General features: G+C 39.6%; 2 protein-coding genes across 4 annotated transcripts in view; both read left to right on the forward strand.

The window, feature by feature from the left end:
- Positions 1–14,487, forward strand: part of LOC121951868 (uncharacterized) — a 36,581-nt gene extending 22,094 nt beyond the window's left edge. For all 3 annotated transcript variants that reach the window (XM_088085418.1, XM_088085419.1, XM_088085420.1), the window contains 21 exons: positions 907–993; positions 1,188–1,328; positions 2,283–2,381; positions 2,773–2,871; positions 3,061–3,200; positions 3,803–3,929; positions 4,036–4,116; positions 4,348–4,446; positions 5,629–5,676; positions 6,319–6,501; positions 6,662–6,792; positions 8,240–8,312; positions 8,569–8,643; positions 8,880–9,005; positions 9,202–9,297; positions 10,304–10,513; positions 10,618–10,795; positions 11,819–11,933; positions 12,024–12,196; positions 13,355–13,443; positions 14,032–14,487. In XM_088085418.1, coding sequence (XP_087941544.1) covers positions 907–993; positions 1,188–1,328; positions 2,283–2,381; positions 2,773–2,871; positions 3,061–3,200; positions 3,803–3,929; positions 4,036–4,116; positions 4,348–4,446; positions 5,629–5,676; positions 6,319–6,501; positions 6,662–6,792; positions 8,240–8,312; positions 8,569–8,643; positions 8,880–9,005; positions 9,202–9,297; positions 10,304–10,513; positions 10,618–10,795; positions 11,819–11,933; positions 12,024–12,196; positions 13,355–13,443; positions 14,032–14,057 — 2,396 coding nt within the window. In that variant the 3' untranslated portion in view covers positions 14,058–14,487. The remainder of the gene's footprint in view (positions 1–906; positions 994–1,187; positions 1,329–2,282; positions 2,382–2,772; positions 2,872–3,060; positions 3,201–3,802; positions 3,930–4,035; positions 4,117–4,347; positions 4,447–5,628; positions 5,677–6,318; positions 6,502–6,661; positions 6,793–8,239; positions 8,313–8,568; positions 8,644–8,879; positions 9,006–9,201; positions 9,298–10,303; positions 10,514–10,617; positions 10,796–11,818; positions 11,934–12,023; positions 12,197–13,354; positions 13,444–14,031) is intronic.
- Positions 14,077–18,403, forward strand: LOC148188094 (uncharacterized). The gene is made up of 5 exons (XM_088085434.1): positions 14,077–14,102; positions 15,297–15,369; positions 16,977–17,110; positions 17,263–17,513; positions 17,997–18,403. The coding sequence occupies exons 3-5, from the start codon at positions 17,080–17,082 to the stop codon at positions 18,186–18,188; spliced, it is 474 nt and encodes a 157-aa protein (XP_087941560.1). The 5' UTR covers positions 14,077–14,102; positions 15,297–15,369; positions 16,977–17,079; the 3' UTR covers positions 18,189–18,403.
- The last annotated feature ends 2,179 nt before the right edge of the window (positions 18,404–20,582 follow it).

Below are 20,582 nucleotides of genomic sequence, written 5' to 3' on the forward strand. Positions count from 1 at the left end.
TGCCTTAGCCATCTACTACATAAGTAAACATTGAGCCTCATTCACAAACAGTGCGTACGCTCAAATCTGTGCTTGAACCTTGTATACAAACATTTTAGTAATAATCTGGGATTCATCAATATTTTCTTACCTGCATGTGTTTGTACTCTAATTATTTACAAAGGCAAACAGACAATATTTAAAACCATTAATTTACTAATGCATTGGTCAGTTGTAGCCTATTAAATGACCTGTAATTGACACCCTCCCATCCTTATCAGTAAATAATAAAAAATTGAGTGTCCCAGTTTTTATTTTAGAAATCGCTCATATTGTATGTTCATTTGCAGCCAATTGGTTAATTGCTAGTCAATTAATAGGTATGCAGGATATAAGAATCATGACGCACTTCTAAGCAGGTGTTAAGAATTCATATCTAACCTTGAGACTGCAGTGCGTGCCTTCAGCAGAGAGCACATCAGAGACCAAAATGTTTGAACATGTTTGCAGAGAGTGATGAATGGCTTATCAGCTTTCTGACTGCTGCTACATTCAGAGACGCCCTCTGACAGTCCAGCACCAGTGTGTGTGGCCTTAATACGTGCAAAAAAACAACTTCACCACTTTGTCCATGATACACCTCTGGGCAAACGGATTTCCTTGTATACAGAAAAGGGGGTGTGGCAGTATGTTGATTGCAGACAGTTTAAATGATTCTGATTCAACAGCATACGCACAATGATGAAAACAAAATCAGCTGGTGTGCACGTGTCATAAATCATATGGTAGTTTTGTGGGCGCATGGAGTAAGAGTAAGAACGTTTCTTCGCACATAGTAAATGAGGCCCTTAATGTCTGTTACATTGTATGTCTTTATGGACTTGTATTTGGAGCTTGTTTTTATCTGTTCATCTCACTATTTCTCAGGACTGAGAGGAGACCCGGGACCGGATGGGTTACCAGGATATGGATCAGAAGGGTTGCCTGGAATTACAGGACCACCAGGCCAAATAGGTAACACACAAATGCAGCCACGTAGATCTTCAAAGACAGGTAAAGCTATGAAGATCAATTACACATCTTTAATAAATAAAGGTAAAAGTTAGAAAGTCTTGCGTCAGAACTGAAACAGCAGTTGTTAATTAATTGTAGTTGTAGATGTGGTTTTACAGATGTTATGGAGTAAATGCTGCCATGACTGTTCACAGGTGACCCTGGCCCAGATGGAGCCAAAGGTGTCCCAGGTCCACCAGGAATGAATGGCGACCCAGGTCCCAGAGGTCTTCCAGGCCTTCCATCACCACAACCATTAAACATTTTTGGGCCCCCAGGGGAGCCTGGCGATCTGGGTAAGCTTTACAATAAAGTCTTCTCATTAATTTTTTTTATACAACCGCTTACAGTTGTTTCACAAAATATAACACAAACAAAGAGATCTTTTTATACCTCGGCAATAGCAGAGGCCGGAGACATCATGTTTTCAGGTTGTCCGTAAGTACGCCCAGCACATTCTTGTGAATGCAATATCTTGAGAAAACCTTGAGGGATTTTTTTCATATTTGGCACAAACATTCACATAGAATCAATGAACTTATTAGATTTTGATACTCAAACTTTATGGTCACCATAACCTTGTCAGTCTCATTCTTGTGAACGCAATCTCTCAACAACACCTTGAGGGAATTTCATCAAATTTGGCACAAATGTTAAAGTGGCCTCAAGGATGAGCTGATTGGATTTTCGTGGTTAGAAGTCACATTGATCTTGCATTCTCAAATGATCAAATGGACTCAAGGATGAACTGATTAGATTTTGGTGGTCAAAAGTCAAAGTCACACTGACCTTGCATCTGTCTCATTTTCGTGCACGCAATATCTAAAGATGGCCTCGAGGGAGTTTTCTCAAATTCGGTAGAAACATCCACTTGGACTCAAGAATGTACTGATTAGAATATGGTGGTCAAAAGTCAAAGGTCAATGTCATGGTGACCACATAAAACATGTTTTGGGCCAAGTTAAGAGCCTTGGGAGGATACCTTGAAACTGTGATAATTGCATAGATTGTCTATGTGTGAAGCATAGATGTTTTCACAGACATGGATGTAAACTGTAAGTGCAGCTTGACTGGTGCGTGGAAACATACAACCGCATGGCGTTATATCTAGTTTTAACTCCACTTTAGATTTTGGTACATCATATTGCTAGAGTGCATGTGAGGTCAGAAATGGATACTTTACCAGCTTCATTGTTTAGTACAGCCTATGAGATGGTGATAATATTCTAACTCTAGCTTTATTTTGTCAGGTCAACCTGGTCTCCCTGGTGCCCGTGGAGATACTGGAGGTATAGGACCAAAAGGGCAGAGAGGGATACATGGAGCACGAGGGAGTCCTGGGCAAAGAGGTTTGAATTTAGTTTCACATTTGTAACAAAACATTTGTCATTATTGTGGTTTATCAAATTAACAGCTGAAACTGCATTAGTAATGTGTGTCTATTAGTGTTGTCAAGATAATGGAATTTTTTATCCTCAATACCTTGAAATACCTTTAGAAACATCAATATTTGATACCTTTTGGGATACCACGAAACTGACACTAAGGGCATATAATTTTAAATGTTTAATGAAGAATAAATATAACAAGGCTACAACATGACAACAAAATCTTTTTGTTTCTTAGTTGGTAGGATAGACAGCAGAATGACTGTGGTAAATATCAGAGAGACTGTTTCAGATATTCAGATATTTTATCATGTATCATAAATCAATATTACTAGTACCTATCTTTGTCAAGGTTCCCCAGGTGATCCAGGTGTTGATGAATCAGTGCTCTCAGAAGGAAGTCGAGGACTTCCTGGAGCTCCAGGAGACTCAGGAGTCCAAGGGCCTCCAGGTAAGACCCAAAAGTTAGCTTAAAGGGCGTACACATTCACTTTATCCCATTAAACTGACACTTTCAATAACCATGACAGGATCACAGTATATGTATAAATCATACCTTACTGTATCCTGTACAGCTGGAGATGTCAAGGTGTTTTTCAATATGTCTTACCTAAAAAATATGATTTTTTAACCCTCAAAGGCCAAAAGGGAATAAAAGGAGATCGAGGAATCTCTGGAAGGCCAGGTCCAGGTGGTGTACCAGGTCCAGCTGGAAACAAAGGGGTTAATGGAGAGCCACATTACTGTGGATATGGATTGCCAGGACCAGCGGGACAAAAGGTACAAGGGGTTCCCACAGTCATGGAAAAGCTGGAAAAGTCATTGAAATTCATAGTAACATTTTCCATGCCTGGAAAAGTCATGAAATTAGTAAAAAATCATTGAAAGTTTTGGGATTTTGTTGTGTGTAATGAAATTGTTACTGTATCTTCCATGTGTAACCTTTCACATAATGTAACATAACGGGAAATTTATTCTGTTATTATTTTTTTATTATTTATTATTTTATTTATTTTGTCGACGTAACCTAGCTCTCATATGTTGATTTGTGACGTTTTCTTTACTGTCATGTACATTTTTCATTATCTGGATGCACACTAACTGAAATTGTTTTTGAAAACAATTTGAATCTAATATGTTTAAAAAAGAAAAAAGGAAAAAAAATCAAGTGGTTCCTTGTAAAGTCATGGAAAAGTTTTGAAATTGCATCCATAAAATTGTATGGGAACCTTTGGTACTGATGATTGATCTTAAAAGTCTTGGTGACTGGTGCAGTGGAGCAGAGGGCTACGTAGTAAAACATATTTGTTAATTATCATTAATTAAGATTTTTCTCTCTTTTCCTTTGCATGTGTTTGTATTTTTGTTCTTCCTGTCCTCAGGGTGAACCAGGATTAACCAGTCCTTATGTGATGAAGGGTCAGAAAGGTGAATTTGGTTCTTTTGGACCTTCAGGTTTACCAGGAAGCCACGGAGCCAAAGGAAACCCAGGGCCTATTGGACAAAATGGTTACTTTTGCTGATCACAAAAACAAGGCACTTTTTATATTTTGTATATTTTGCTCAAAATCAGTTTACCTCTCGCTGCTCCTCTGTCCCCATCCTGATGTTCCAGGTTCACTTGGCTATGAGGGGCCTAAAGGTTCAAAAGGGCCTCCAGGAAGCAAAGGACAGCAGGGACCCAATGGATCACCAGGTAAAGTCCTTTGAAATAGTTGTTTTTAATACATTACTAAAGGAGTAAACTTTACATCTTTACTAAATCAATGCACAACAAATTCTAAAAGTGCCGCCTGCAATGTAACCTGAACTGTAGTCAGTTTTGAGAGATAAGGAACTTGAATTGTAATTTCCCTGGTCCATTTTATTTGTACTTTCTTTCAAATTTGTCGGCTGCTTTACTTTTTTTCTTATTTGTTTACCTCAGGTGTTCCAGGCCTGCCAGGTAGCAGGGGTTACCCAGGTCCTAAAGGCAACCCGGGCTGGGATGGGATCCCTGGACCACCAGGGCAGGAAGGAGACACTAGTAAATAGAATCCTATATGAAAAGTTCTGTGTGGCTATATAAGGTCCATAGCTGAGTTTCCATCAAAAGCTTTTGGTACGGTACATCTGGAACCAAAAGTAACACCTACAAACAGTTACCTAGACCTTAGATCTGTTTAGTGTTTCCACAGCAGACAGTTTTCCTACATTTAGGCAGGGTTGTTGTCACCTGCTGCTCCTTCCAGCAGCACTCGCTGCATTTCCTTGTTCACTGGTGATAGGAGTAAAGTCCACAGATTGGGACTGTACGGCAACATTTTCAAAACAAAAAAGAGCAGGCTGGAATTAGAGTCTCTCTCAAAGGGTTTTTTTTTTTTTAAATTGTTGGTTTGTGCATGAACTTCTTGTCAGGCAACAGCAGGGGTTAAGTGCTACCCAAGCACACAGAAATGATGCTCGAAAAGATTTCTTTCTCCAAGTGAGGATTACACATATGCAGTTCACATAATCTGGTGGTAATTAATATACATTTTTAAATGCTTGAAGATACAGTCATTAAGATACAGTCCAAGAGAGAGAATAAAACCAGAGGAATGGTCAAAGTTGTCATGTTGAGATTTAAGGTGTGTTGGTGGACTCATGCATTGAGTAACATTACAAGTTACACAACATTCCACCTTAAAAGTTGCCAGCAGTCGACCCAGTGATTTTAATAATTTTTTTCTTAGTCTACAGCTGCTGCTAGAAACTGCAAAACATCTTTTAATTTTAAAGTAGTTTGCTTATGTTTGAAAAACTTCTCACAGTAAGAACAAGGGTTAAGCCAGTCACAGCTCAGCCCTGAGCACAGTGTGTTGATTCTCTACTGACCAACAAACGGACTATTTCTAGTCCACCTTTTAGTACCAGATCTTAATGCTAGGTACTCCAGGCAGAGGGATGACCAAAATGGAGACAGTTCCAAAGGTACTAAAGGTACCCTCCACAACTTTTCACAATGAAAACGAAAAAAAAAAAAAAAAAAAGAGCCAACCGAACCAACCAGCTGGTGGAAAGCTCCATGTGATCATGTATGTTGCAAATCTGTAATGGTCATAGTTTGTATTTTCTTAATGTCCAAACCACTGAACTGTAGAAAAAATGGTCTCCTTCAAAATCATAGCTGTAAGCAAAACTCAGTTCACCTAACCTTTCCATCTATCCTTCCATCTTTCCTCTATAGTCATAATAGGAGGGACTCCTGGCAGGCGTGGTGACCCAGGTCAACAAGGTGAGTCTTACGTAAATGACATTGTCCTTTTCAAGACTTACAAACGCCTTGCTTGTGTCAGTTTCCTTCATTTTAAAAAGACATTTATATTGTAACACTCAACCCATTTGGAGAATGAAAAACAGTCAGATAAACCTCAGAAATATGAGTCTGGTTTTTGCACTTTTCATGTCATGCTATGCTCAACAGATATTAAAGCCATGCAGATGTTAGAAGATGAATAATGAGACAGGTTCAACATATCTCAATATTATTAAATATATTACTGAAAGAGACACTTTGTTTGTTAATGTCTTTATATGTATGATATCAAACAATCCATGAAGTTGCACGGTTTTGATTTACATATGACTGTGCTCATGAGGACTAATGTGCGAAAGAACTTGTCTTGCATGGCACAGATCACATTTCTCATGAACACCTTTATAAAAAACCCTGAATGTTTTAAGGTAATTATCACCAATCCATGTATAGCTCATGCTAGTCACTAATTGCATGATTGGGTTTTGATGTAGTAAACAATAAAATGATGATCTAATGTCTTAAATCTTTATAAAATTAGTGTGAATAAACATTCATTCTTCACTGCTAATTACTACTGTTGTAGACATCAGTGCATGTCTATGTATTTCTGGCTTCTAGGGCCCCCCGGGGATCGTGGTCCCCCTGGCATGTCTGTTTCAGGGGGTCCTGGACCAATAGGAGACAGAGGAAATCCGGGTTCACCTGGGCTCACTGGTCTTAAAGGACCACCAGGAAGAGATGGTGAATGTGTTTCTGGGTCAAAAGGAAACCTTGGCCATCCTGGCCCTTCTGGTAGCCCAGGTGAGGATGTGGTGTTGGAAGACTTAAAATTCTCACACACCCTTGTAGTTTTAACATGTTGGTTCCTTAGTTTTTATTTTTTATTAGCTTTGTTCTCAGTTTTCACATTTCACGCTTTCATTACACTAAAGTAAATCTTGCTCTTCGACTGCATATATAGGCTATCGTGGCTTACGTGGCCCTCCAGGTCCTTCAGTGTATCACTTAAAAGGAGACAGAGGGGACCCAGGTCCTACAGGAGTCCCAGGCTCTAGTGGACCCCGAGGAGATCCAGGCCTTGAAGGTCCAACTGTAAGTTTGCCTAACATTTATTTTTCAAGGAATATTGGAGAAATGCCAAACAAAAGAGTCTTTATAAGAGAGAATAAAAATTCAAGTCCACCATTTCTATCCATATTTGTATTAAACAGTATACAATGGAGGATTTTTTCAACAAATAAAGTATAGACTCATACAGAAGTAGTCCCTCTCAATCATCACTTATGAACTAGAAGTGTGTGGTGGTTATTTATTTCTCTCCTTTATATTCTTTATTTTTTATTTGTATGGTGCTGTGTTTGGTATATGTCTGGGAGCAGTGTGCAGTTGAGGTCAAGACTTTATAAAAAGGCACAGACCAAGGTGCCAGACCACAAGCAGCATGGATCCAAGAGGAAGCTATGAAAATCACAGACACATGGCCAAAAAAAAACACAACCTAATGCAAATACAGCAAGGCGAGACATGACAAAGCTGGGGTTGGCTCTTATTTTCGCTTTCGCTAGCTATACTGTTCACAAACAGTAGCTGACAGTTCCTGCATAGTGTACTTGTCACAAAGGAGATGTGATTTTCTCTTCAAGCAAAGGTTTTTCAAAACTAAAAAAAAAAATAAATAAACATGACAGAATCTTTTTAGAGGATCTGTGCTCAACAGAAGTATCACCTCATTCCCATCTGTTTGACTGCTCTGCATCATTTGGGATTTTTTTTTTTCATTGTTTGTTGTGTTTGATATTGTGTGGTGACGGGCTGCAGAATTAAGATGTCTGGAAATTATTGACTGCTCTTCCTCTCTGCATCTTGTTTCACCTGTTCATCTTTTCCTCTTCCTGTTTTAATGGCTTGCACTAACCAAAAATTTGCATTTCTGTGCAATCAGCACATCTGTGTATTACATCACCCAGAGGAGAGAGAAGAAGTCAGATCTTTACTTAAAGGAGCTGTGAGCAACATTCAGAGCACTAATATAGCAGCAAACCAGTACTTGCTCTGTAAAGATATAGAGGAGTAATGGCGCCCTGAGCAGAGAATTAAGTTGTGTTCTGTCTGTGTGTGTTTGTTGTGGTAAGCTGGTCCAGCTGCACATGCATATTATTACATGTGCATGTCCAACTGGCTAACTTATGGCTGCCAATATTCATTCAGCTCATATGGTGGTTACCGTTGATTTCAGGATAGTGTCAGTGCAAAGGTGAAGCGCCCAACCTTTCGGTTCCTTCCTGGTTGATGTAATTAGCTGTTGCCGTTGTTAAGCACTGTTGGCTCAGCCATCTTCTAATAAGAATTGTGTCTAGACAGCTCTTACAATCTTACAAGCTCCTTTAAACAGTGTGCCTTTTCTTTCAGCAGAATAACCAAGAAAAGATTACTTTTAGGCATTATCTGCAGTTGAACAACTCAAGTAAAGTCTTCTATGTCTTGCCACACTACAAAAAGTATAATCTTTGACCTTTCATTGTTTCATTTGCCTCCCCAGGGTCCTAGAGGCAGACCTGGAGACCCGGGACCAAGAGGTGATTCTGGTCCTCCTGGAAACTATGGGCCTCCAGGTAATAAATAATTTCAACCTTAGCCTTTACATTTGGTATTCTCCTTCAATTCTTCCCCAGACAATGGCAGAGCTGTCATCACAGAAAAGAAGAAGTCCACAATTGATTTATGTTTTCACAACTGAGATGAAATAAAAATAGGACAGAACATAAAATGGACAGAGAAAAACAAGATTCATTTAACTTTTCCTTGGGATATCTAATACGCAAAGCAAGCTAATTCCCTGGAAATCTATTTATGACCTGTGTGTTTTAGGTGGTAGGGGAGATCCTGGATACATCCCAGGCCCTCCTGGTCCACCTGGGATTAAAGGATTTCCTGGACGACCTGGTATGGCAAAAGTTTGTCTTATTCCTGTTCAAAATAACCAGGAATTATAGTGAGCCCTTGTAAAATCTATCAGTTATGAATCATAGCAGAGATACAATATTCCAACTGTTACTGTCAGATAACCTGTCTAGTACTTGAATATTGTCACTGTTGGCTTACTATTGACATTTACAAAAAGTCAGCCATTGGCCCACAGATATTACAGCCTTCCAAATGCTTCTGCTCCATTACTACAGGCCCCAAAGGTGAACCAGCGTTTAGCATAGAAATATATGAACCAGGACCTTCTGGCTTAACTGGTACCCGTGGCAATCGAGGAGACCCAGGGATTACTGGACCACCAGGACTGCCAGGCCCACCAGGTTAAAAATCTTTGATCTCAGCTGTCTATGCATTAGTTTTAAGGTCCCTGACATACCAAGCTGACATCCGGTCAATGTCAGGTCATTGGTGAGTGTTTGTTTTGGTGTTGTGTCCCACAGTGTTGGCTGTCATTGCCTTGTTTTTGTTTTGTTTTTTTGTTCTTGCACCATGTGACACTAATTTTTTCTGTCCCAGGTCAGCCAGGCGTCAAAGGAGAGCCCGGTTTCAACCCAGACGGCCCGCCCGGCTTTACTGGCCACAAAGGAGACAAAGGAATAGCAGGGCTTCCAGGTGTGTGCATACGTGTGGGTTGAAGCATATACTGTAAGAGTAATGGACATAGCTACAGCTATCACCCATTGGTTTCTGTTCTATCTTGGGTTTTTTTTGAGCCAGAAGTGACAATATTTGGGTAAGAGGTAGAGCTCTCTGAGAAGCCAAGGACACTATCGTCAGACAGCCTGTCACTCAAAACGGACCACCATTAATTATGTGTCATTTTAAGCCTCAATAAAATGTAAATGTGTGACTTATATAAAAATTCACCCTGCGTACAGTTGTCATGAACAGGAAAATTAGCCATTGAAATCAAAACTGTGTTTTGTACTAGGCTGTAAACATATTTATTTCTGCTGTAAAGTTGGCCGTTTTAACATAGAGGTCTTTGGACATTTAATGGCCTCTGGAGTTAGCCTCAAGTGGCCAGTCAATGAACTGCAGTTTTTGGCACTTCCATGTTTCATCTTTATTTTTCAGCCCCAGACATTGCCGCTTGGTTTTAAGCTTTGTTTGTGTGTGCGAAACAGATAATATGTTACAATGATAACAATAGGAATTTGATCTCATACCTCTCTACAATATGTGCCTACATCATGGGGTGTAAGTGTGTTGCAGTGGCTTTACACTTGAACACTTGGGGTACACCCTGAACAGGCCGTTAGTCTGTTGAAGGGCTGACACTTAAGGACAGACAGCAATTCACGCTCACAGTCACACCTACGGCCAATTTAGAATCACCCATTAACCTGACCAGTCTTTGGACTGTGGGAGAGAGCAGTAGAGCCCAAAGAAAACCCACACTGACTCAGGTTCAAACCCCCCCACCCCAGATTCGAACCATATGGATGGCATATGAATTGCATGTTACAAACACACATCTCAGTCCAGTGAAAGTTAGCAGTGACAAAGACTGTAGTACACCTTGTGCTTCCCAAAAATTCCCCAAACAGCATCAGCCACACGATGCCACTTAGTAGCATTGAACAGTTTCTAAATAATGATGTGTTTTCCTGTGCAGGTCCAGATGGTAAACTTGGAAATCCAGGCAACAAAGGTCCTCCAGGGTTGCCAGGGACAGGTGGTCCAGGTTTTGTTGACAGTTTCCTGATAGCCAGACACAGTCAGAGCATCAGAGTCCCTGACTGTCCTCATGGCACCAGCCTCATCTACTCTGGTTACTCCTTCCTCTTCATCAACGGAAATGAGAGAGCTCATGGTCAGGACCTTGGTAAGAGCATGGAAACCTTCATCAACATAAGTAGAGCCTACAACTTAAAAACTTGCGTCTTTACTTGAGTCATTTTTGGACATTTTTCTGACACTGTCTCTCAGGCACCATGGGAAGTTGTCTACCTCGTTTCTCCACCATGCCATTCCTGTTCTGTGACAAAGAGCGTAACTGCCGCTATGCCTCTCGTAACGACTACTCTTACTGGTTGTCCACTGACACTCCCATACCTGCCAACATGGTTTCCATCACAGGGGATAAACTGGCCTCCTACATCAGCAGGTGGGACAGAAGCATGTATATACACAAAGTTACATATTTCTGTGTATTTCCTAAGCAAATACAAAATACTGTACATTTTTGGTTAATTTAAATTCAGTTTTATTTTCATCAAAGTTTAACTTAAGTATTTTTCAACCTGGACCCTATTTTCTCATGTTTTTCGTGTTTAAGTGACTAATGGGAACAACAACTTACGGTCCAATATTGAGCGACATTGCTGCAGCTAAAAGCTGCAAAACAGAAAGCAATGTAACCACTTGGGGCATTTGCACACCTCCAATTTATGTCAACTAATGATGCATGGTTTTTTTTGCCACTGACAGGCTCAGATTGTTATTCTAAGTGTATGCCAGGATTTTTAAAGGATCCCAACAGGGATAGATCTTTATTCTTAACCAGAAACAGCCCTGAAATTTCAATCCTCAAACACCATCATTTTATCATTGTAAAACACACTTCACTTCATTCACTTAATTCATTTGAGGGAGACCAGAAGCACACATAGTATTTACAAACTTCACTGTTCATCTTTCCACTATTCCAACATTTACCAACTCTGGTTTGGTTAAAATGAACCCAGTTTGATGTGGAAAATGTGCCGGCTCTATGCATATTAAAATTATGGTTCTTTTAAATGGAGTCTGGTGACTTTGGCAATAGTAAGTTGAGGACCATTTCTGGTTAGATAAAAAGGTCTATCTCTGTAAAGGATTTTTTCCCATAATGTTTTCCGATACTTATAAAACAATCTGAGCCTGTCAGTGACAAAATCAAGCATTTTAAGACACATTGAGGTTGCATATGCCCCAAGTGGTGACTTTGCAGACTGTTTTGTGGCTGCCAGCTGCAATCTCAGTGAATACTGGACCAGCTTCAAAAATTGCTGTTACCATCAGTCACTTAGACATAAACATGGGAAAGTGGGGTCCATGTTGAAAAATACCCAAGTGACTTTAACTGAAAGACTTTCTATTTAAGATGAATCAACAAAATATGTCTATGCACATCTGTTGGGTGGTTTAGGTGCTCAGTGTGTGAAACCACCTCCAACATCATAGCCGTCCACAGCCAGACAACTCTGATACCTGACTGTCCACAAGGATGGGAGTCTCTATGGATTGGATTCTCTTTTGTCATGGTAATGAAATATTTTTTTCTCTTGAATTCCTGGATCCTTTCATGTAGTATTTTCTTGTAATTTTCTTCCTTTGACCATTATCTATTCTAGCAAACTGGTGCTGGAGCAGAAGGCTCCTCCCAGCCCCTGGTTTCTCCTGGCTCATGTCTGGAAAGTTTCCGCCAAGTGCCCTTCATCGAGTGCCACGGCAGGGGGACGTGTAACTACTACCCTGATTCCTACAGCTACTGGCTAGCCTCCCTAGACCCCAACAGCATGTTCAGGTAAACTGTTGCCTTCTGTGTTAAGAGCCGTGGATGCATGCCATGTGGAACGTCTCTCTTTTGCAGTTTACGTCACATTATTCACAGGGATGGGTCTTTTATGATGACCTAAATGCTGCTAATTGTAAAGACATTTGTTTGTCATTGCTTTTTCTTGGTTTTGAGTGTATTTATGATAAAAGCAATGCTGTTTCAGAATCAAATTCTTACCATATCTTCAAAAGTACATGTTTTTTTTTGTGATTTGGTAACTTACAGGTAATGAAACACTTTACCATGTTGTTAGAAATTAAAGCATCAGTGTAAAGGATCTAGTGGTATTTCCTATTTGCAGATAGCAACCAGTTGGAGTTTACCCATGTGCCAAGCATGAACTTTTATTCAGTCAGGATTCGTTCAGGGTTCATTATTCAGAAAGTTTGTATCAGGAGCTGTATTATCCTTAGAGGTCTCTCTGTCTCCAAAATAAACGGATTAGGTGATAAAAACTGGTAAAAACACTGAATGAAGAATGTTACAAATCCATGTTTCTCCTACGCTGTTGGGCTTGTAGCAGACAGGCCACCAGCCCAGCACTTGCTAATGTGCGCTCACGTTTTTTCTCTGACGTTTTTAGTGGGAACTGAATTATCCCCAGAAGTCTCTTCCTTTCCAGAACAAGCAGACAGGACACATGTTTTAATCCAGTCCTGCCAACCAACTGCACTGTATTAAGTAGTTTCATGTTAGAAATCTGAGTTTTTAATGTGAAACTGCACAGCTTGTCATAGAGGGACTGCTATTTACAGTGGCCAACACAAAAGCAGAAAGACCCAGTATTTGGTTTGTCCATTCTGGGCTACTGTAGTAATGTGTCGGTGTTACACAGCAGACTCTGTGGATAGAGATTTGCTCATTATGTAGATATAAATGTCTCATTCCAAGTTACTAAAACATGACAATTCTCATTTTCCTCATGATTATACAGTAAAGACAACATACATTTATATTATATTATATTATATTATATTATATTATATTATATTATATTATATTATATTGCCAATATAAATCCTTCAACTGGACCTTAATATTAAGCCATTATGCCGCTGTAAACCAAAACTCTACTGAGGATTTAAACTCACTCTTCTAAAATTGTATGTTTGTTCTGTCCAATAGTAAACCCGTTCCTCAGACAGTGAATGGACCTTCTCGACAAAATGTCATCAGCCGATGTCGAGTCTGCAGAAAACCAACATGGCAACACGGTGAGTGGGGACAATTAACATTCGGTATTTCCTTTTTCAACATCATTTAAAGTATGAAAACACGAGAAATGTGAGTTTTTAAACAGTGTTGGTAATTTGCAATATGTACATCTGTTTGTGAAACTGGTGCTTTCAAGTTACAAATCTGTGTTTATGAGGCTGAATAAAACACACTTCCACGCATTTCAATCAAATTGCCAATCATCTTTAATTGCAAGTGTTATATCAGCTCTGAAATTAAAATTAATGAAACATTCAGTGACTCGTTATGTTATAGAGGCTGTAGTGTGCCACCTGTGTATTTTTACTCCCGCGATACATTCTAGCTTCAACAACAGCCAGTAAAAGCAGTGATAAAAGCACTACTGTTTGCAGCAATAGCAGCACTGTGCCCAATTCAATCTTTTCTTTTACATGTTTTTTTTTTTTTTTTTTTTACGCCAAGATGCTGTATTTAACTTTAAATGCGTACAAATGCTTGACTTGTCAGTGACATATTAAAAAACACCCACTGTTCCTTTGTTGCCAAGTAAATGTGAATTAAGTTGTCATGGATAAGAATGTGCACTAATTTTCTGATTTGTGCAGGTAACAGCCAGAGTACTGAGAAATAATTAACCAGTCTACACAGAGCTGATGTCAGTGGGTGACGTATAAAGGTATGAAGTCACACCAGATGACACACATGACATCCGGACAGGCAGCATGCTGTAAAAGTGACACTCTTGCTTTGGAATTGTCACGATGTGTTTTCACGTGCAAATATTGAGTCATTCTCCCCTCACTCTAAAAGCATTTCGTTGATTTTGAGCATGTTAAATGGTGCATGGAAAAGATGAAACTTTATGACTCATGCTGCCTGCAACTTTCTCAAATCCATTTCCAAATGAACTGTTGGGAGGCTGTCTCTGAGGCTTCGGGACTAAAAATGCACAATGTGATCGTGAGTGGAGATATTGTGAAATTCTTTCACATTCCATCTCTCTCATTTTGGTTTCTCGATGGGAAGAAAAGATGCTAAAATAAAACGCAAATGAAAAGAGATGATGTTTTTTTTATTGTATGTTAATCTGCCTGTTGATTTCACATGTGACCAGTACATTGATAAGATGTTATCAAATAATCCAGCTAATTTTCCATCCCGAATAGCCTCATCCCTCTTGTGATTCTTATTTCTCTGCCCCATTCACTCAGCAGAACAATATCTCCCTGAGGAGCAGTCATTCAAGCTCGCTCATTCATATCTGTCACCGGGATCAATAGATGCAAACTCCCCATACATCTAGATGCAAAAAGGTCCAACAATGTCCTTAGACAACACTGTGTTCAAAATACTGTTGCTTTTTGGCACGCAGATATTCCAACATATCGATTGCTCCGAGTCAGAAATAACAAGCAGCCTCATATGCTTATGTAAGGCAGGCAGCTAACACAAGTAACAACTGAAGAAGAGCTCAACCCTCTTATGGGAATTAAAAAAAACCCGTGATGAAGTATCACACTGATCATCTAATTAATTTTTTTGACATTTTTGGAGCAAAACCACAACTCATTAAAACTCTGGTTCCAAAACATCTGACAAAGTCCTGATATAACAAGCAGCCACTCCTTGAATGCCACCTTAAATTAAATAATTCTTACATGGCCTGGTGCAGACAGTTGTCAGCAGGGATAGAAACACTCTTGCTGTAAAGTGCTCTCAGTAGCCTTCTTAACAGGATTATTCTGCTCCCGACAGTGCACTTACTAATTGTTTAGGCAGCTATATTAGGCTTCGACACCTCTATAATTGGGTTAGAATGGAGTTTTGTTGAAAGGTTGATGCGCTTCAAGGTTGTCTTCTATGTCAGAAGGACGCGTCCTTCCAGTTCCCTCCACACGTGTGCCTCACATGGACTGAAAAAACATCTGTTCATATTTTTAAAGGTGAGCTTCATGTGTTGGTGGACAAATATTTAGTGAATACTGGATTTTGGAGAATTGTACATTAGATACATTTATCACAAGTCATTTTAAACTTCAACTTCAAATTCAGTTTAACTTTTTGTGTCTTAAAGTGGTTGTTTTGTGTCTCTTTGCACAGCTTTTGTGTCTCTTGAAGTCATTTTGTGTCTCTGTAGTCATTTTGTGTCTCCTTTTCTTGTTTTGTATCTCTGTGCTCATTTTGTCTCTCTTTGTGGTCGTTTTGTGGTTGTTTTGTGTCTCTAAAGTAATTTTGTGTTTCTTTTGGGGTTTGTTGTGTCTTCATGTAGTTATTTTTGTGTCACTGGGATGATTTGGTGTCTCTTAAAGGTAAATATTTTGGGGTTTCTTGCATTTATTTTGTCTGTAGTCATTTTATGTCTCTTTGTGGTCAGAGGTGTCTCTTTTAGGTATTTTGTATCTCTGCTTGTTTTGTGTCTCCTCATATTCATTTTTTGTCTTTATGTAGTTGTTTTGTATCCCTTTGAGGTAATTTTGTGCCTCATTCTTTGTCTCTGTATTATGTTTCATTGAGGTATTTTTATCTTTTTTGGTCATTGAGTGTCTCGTTTTTGAATCACTGTGTTTGTTTTGCCCTTTTTGTAGCTTTTTTTGTGTGTCTCTTTGAAGTGCCTTTGCATCTCTTTGTGGTTATTATACATCTCTCCCTGCTCAGTACATGTAAATTTGTGTGACATTTTGCAGAAAAAGACCAGGAGGACCCCCTCACACTTTGGGCCTTGCAGTCACTTGTAATAGTCACAAGGGAGAATAGGACATGGATGTTTTTCTTTCCACATATAAGCTTAATTCGATGGGCTATTAGCTACACTTTCATAGCCAGACTTTACCTACAGTAATGCAGATCGTGATGAGGGATGACCCAGACTTAGGTGTATCCTTGCAGTGATTAAAGATAATACTCTGTTATGAGTGATCTTCTCTCATTATTGGTGGCAAATGTACCCACTTGGTAAAAGTTTATTCAGCTTACCTGGTCTGGCCCCTGAAGTGTTGTTGTTATTATTACAATGTCCCTGCCATTAATTTAATAGTGTTTGTGTTCTGATCCTTTGAGATAACTTTTGCTCATTAACACTTGCTAGTGGTAAAGGAGATGGAGCACTTAGATTTGTTTTTCCCATTTTGCTTCAAACCGAATTCACTATTTACAACTTTGACCCACTTTGCCTTTACATTTATCCGAATAAAAAACACTTAATAACACTTGCATTTGCCTGATAAACAGGATGATTTTAAAAGGACAGGTTACTAAATCTTAAATCCATGTAATAAAGTTGCAGATTTATGTGCCATTACAAAATCATTAAAGCTTGTGACAAATGAAACAGAGCAGAAATCTTATTAAAGAGATGAACATAACAAGCTCACAAGGGTGTAATAAATGATAAGTTGACCTTTATGGCCCCTGGATATCCCAGTTTCTCTGCGCTTCCCGTGGATTCAACTTTTACAGCACAGTGGTGTTAATGAAATCATTGTTTTCCGCGTTGTTGTCGGCGTCATTTATGTTTTATTTTACATGAGTGCACATTGCTCTTCCCTTACAGGGCTTTGCTTTTAAACAAGGGGGTGGAAGAGATGTTCCACATTTGCCGATGACAGCATCAGGATGACCTTCATTTACAACCAGACTAGTGTGTGTCTATGTAAATGATGACACCGGGAAAGACCAGGATGGGGAGTATGTCCTTATTTAGACCTTTTGTCTCACTCCTAATGGCTGTTGTAAATTACAGAGTACACGCTTCAGTGCATTGATGGAGGCAAACACAAAATTGAGATTTGGTCTTTTACGCAAATAACCGGCACACTCCTCCTCCCTTTTTGGGCCAGGGTGCCACTTTAAAAACAGACGTCTCACTGTGGCACTGACATCAGCAGTGGATGTAGTGAAGAAGAATTCTCTCAGCAAGAAGCAAACAAGCAAGAGCTCCCAAGTAAGAATGGCCCACATCTTGTGTTTTTTGGCACTTTTGTGTTTTGCATCATGTGTTGCAAAAAATACAGAGACTGAGCAGGAGTTTAAAGACCTCCAACTACAGAGAGACATGTTGCCATGGCTTGGAAAGTTACAAGACACAGAGGTAAGATGTTTTTATTTTCCTTAATAAACTGTTCCATAGTGCAACACAAAATATCATCCTTCCTCTCAGAGGTTAAAAACAGGCCCCAGGGCTGTGCTTTGATGACACTGCAGGCCTACAGTTTATCAGTGGATAAAATGTGGTCATATCTGTACGCAAACATTTTATTTACTGTAATCTAAGTGTAATTTTATGCCCAGTGAGTCATTCAGGATTCTGTCAGAGCTACCTGCCCGAATACTGTCAATTGATGATTCTCAGAGCTGCACCTCCATGAAATTGCAGATGAGAGATTAGAGCACTAACACAATTTTGCATTTCCCTCTCTGGCTCTGAAAAATGCAGAAGTTCTGTGGCATAAAGTGATTATGTTTTGGCTGAAATTCCCATTTCCCTGAAGTACAGTGTTTCACAATAACTGACATGTAATAGCCTGTGAATGCTTGGAATTCATTTACATGCTGTCAATATTTTCCTCCATAGGAATCGACAGAGAGACAGAGCTTATTGGACATCCTTTATAAACTCTCCAAATTTGAAAAGTTTGGAAATATCTTCCAAGGAGCCACAGACACGGTGAAACAGGAGAAGAATCGACGTGGACTAAGTGGTGGCATGACAACTCGTGGAGTCGGCTGCAGAGTGTTCTTCTGGAAATCCTGGACTGCCTGCTAACTCTTGACTGCTAATTTATCGCTGCTTTGCAATCATTTTCAACTGCATGATGTTTTAAAATGCAAAAAACTGCTTCATGCTGTTCATGTTCATATAAATGTTCTATGTTGATGGGATATTAAATTACTTGTAATTTTGAGAGAAGGCAGCTAATTAGCTTGCACCATGAATGAAACTGCCTGTGAATATAAAAGATAGTGAAACACTGTTGCAAACTGTGTGTGGATGTTTATGATGACTACAAATACAGCTTTAATTTCATTGAATAATCCTAGACACTAAATTACTGAACAGATATCATGTACAGGCCCAGGGGCCCAAAGAGTAAGAGGGGCCCCCTGGTCCTCCACGCAAAATATCACAAAAATTAAAAATCACTGACCAGGAAGAGATTCAAAATGACCATAAAGAGATGCAAAGGAACTGCAAAGAAACACAAAGCGCAAAACAACCTCAATAACACACAAAACAACTAAAAGAGACACTAAAAGTGTGTCTTGACTCATTATATTAACGTTGTTTCCATGCTAAGTCTTTTTGATGCCTGACACCTTTTTATAAGGCCCCAACCACACCTTATTGTTGTGGGGGTACACAAACATCCCAAACACCAAATGTAAGAAGAAAATAAGAAAATACATGCAGAGGGCAGAGTCTCAACAGAAAAACACAACACCACACACTTCTAGTGTATCATTAGTGGCGACTGGAAGGGAGTACTCAAGGAAATCTGGCATAATAAATTGTTAAATAAAAATCTAGACATTCATGTTTTATTTTACCATCCTGAGCAAACATTACTCTGTTCAGTATAGTGAATCTCAATATATTTGCTGTTTCTGGGCTGAATTCTAATTCTTGCAGTTAACTGAACAATACTTTGCCTCTTTACCTCTACACCTGCATTATTTACAGTGCACGTGACAGTCTGGAGGAGGTGGTCACAATGAAGTAACCACTGAATATTTAATGATCAGTAAATGACCATTTACTGTGGATTTACCCTGCTCAAGTGCAAAGAGCCCTGCAAGTAGCTGAAAACCTCTGCAGGCTTCCTCGACAACCAACTGTGCTTCAACAGCCTGTAGAAATGAGTGTTGTATTTGACAGTGCATCTCTTACACTTCAAATCAACCAAGATCACTCACATTTATTCATTCATCACACATCAAGGTGTTTCTGTCTTTATGGACACTCTTTTGTCAGTAAGTTTCTCTTTGCCACATTATTTTCACTCCAGCAGAGGAGGCTGTTCTTCTCTTTGTTAAATCTAGATCGACTTTAAATGTCATTTACTGTATGTCTGCAGTGTGTTTGATGTTTCCCTCTGATCTTCAAGGTAGACCAGCAGAGCAACAAACCATCTTTACAGACAAGCATTCATCTTCTATGCCTCTGATGTTCCTTCAATTGTTATGCCAGTGACCAAAGCTTTGGCATGCAATCTGCAGGGACAAAAGACTTTGTGAGCGTGGCATTTTTGCATGAATCGGTGTGAGTGGGGTATTCTTTTATTACATTTGCATATTTCCAGATACATGCCTGTGTGCGCATGATATGTCCTGTAATATCACATATTAACGCGCTGATGAGCATTCATTCAGGTAGCTCAGCTGCATTGAATACCTAAAAGGACCTGCATAAATCTCCATCATATATGCATTATGCATGTGGAACTGTGAGGGGGTTTTGGTGAGAATTGCATGAACTCATTAACTTTTAACAAAAAAGCAGGCAAGGTGCACAGGAAAAAGTAATAGAGTAGATGTAGGGTGCAGAAAAAGAAGGCTAGATTGAGGAGAAATGTATCAAATTGGATAGAGAGGTGGAGAGGGAGTAGAGATTAGGAAAGTGAGAAAGTAGAGAGAGGGAGGGAAAGAGGGGTGCAAGAGGATGAGCAAGGGGGATGAGAGAGAAAATTATTAAAGTGGCAGTGTTGGAGCATAACTGCAGTCAAAGCTTGGCTTAGTATCCTTTCTGTCCCTGGGCTATTGGGATTCAACAGAACAGCTCCCCCCTGTAACAGGAACCACTGCCAGCACATTAACATGCTCATACTGCAGAGCTTCTTCAATAAAGTGATGGAGTGTGTGAGAGTAACAAATACAAAGCGTGTGAGTGGGTGTGTGGGTGGGCGGCTGGGTGAGTGGGCTTGCAGAGTGTGTGGGTGCATGTGTGCACTGTGCATGAACTTCTATGTGTTTTATGTCTCTAAAAGAAGTATTTCACCGATATAAAGAAGGACCTCACATAAAACTAGGCCATCTGCGCAGCAGAAAGATGCAAATACTTTTCAAATTAGTGCTACATGATTAGAGAAAATGAAGAAGGGGTGATTGCACAAGAGGTAGAAAACCTACAAATACCACAATGCTATGCTCCCACTGTTGGGTT

The sequence above is a fragment of the Plectropomus leopardus genome, chromosome 12, assembly GCF_026936395.1.
Source record: "Plectropomus leopardus strain MGB_pleo_1.0 chromosome 12, ASM2693639v1, whole genome shotgun sequence".
Taxonomy (NCBI): domain Eukaryota; kingdom Metazoa; phylum Chordata; class Actinopteri; order Perciformes; family Serranidae; genus Plectropomus; species Plectropomus leopardus.

Bases quoted from the DNA above. Each gene is read 5' to 3' on its own strand.
- LOC148188094 (XM_088085434.1), top strand. From the start codon at position 17,080: ATGATGACACCGGGAAAGACCAGGATGGGGA. The intron at 17,111-17,262 runs GTATGTCCTTAT...TTTTTGGGCCAG, and splicing joins GGGAAAGACCAGGATGGGGA to GGTGCCACTTTAAAAACAGA. The intron at 17,514-17,996 runs GTAAGATGTTTT...TTTCCTCCATAG, and splicing joins GAAAGTTACAAGACACAGAG to GAATCGACAGAGAGACAGAG.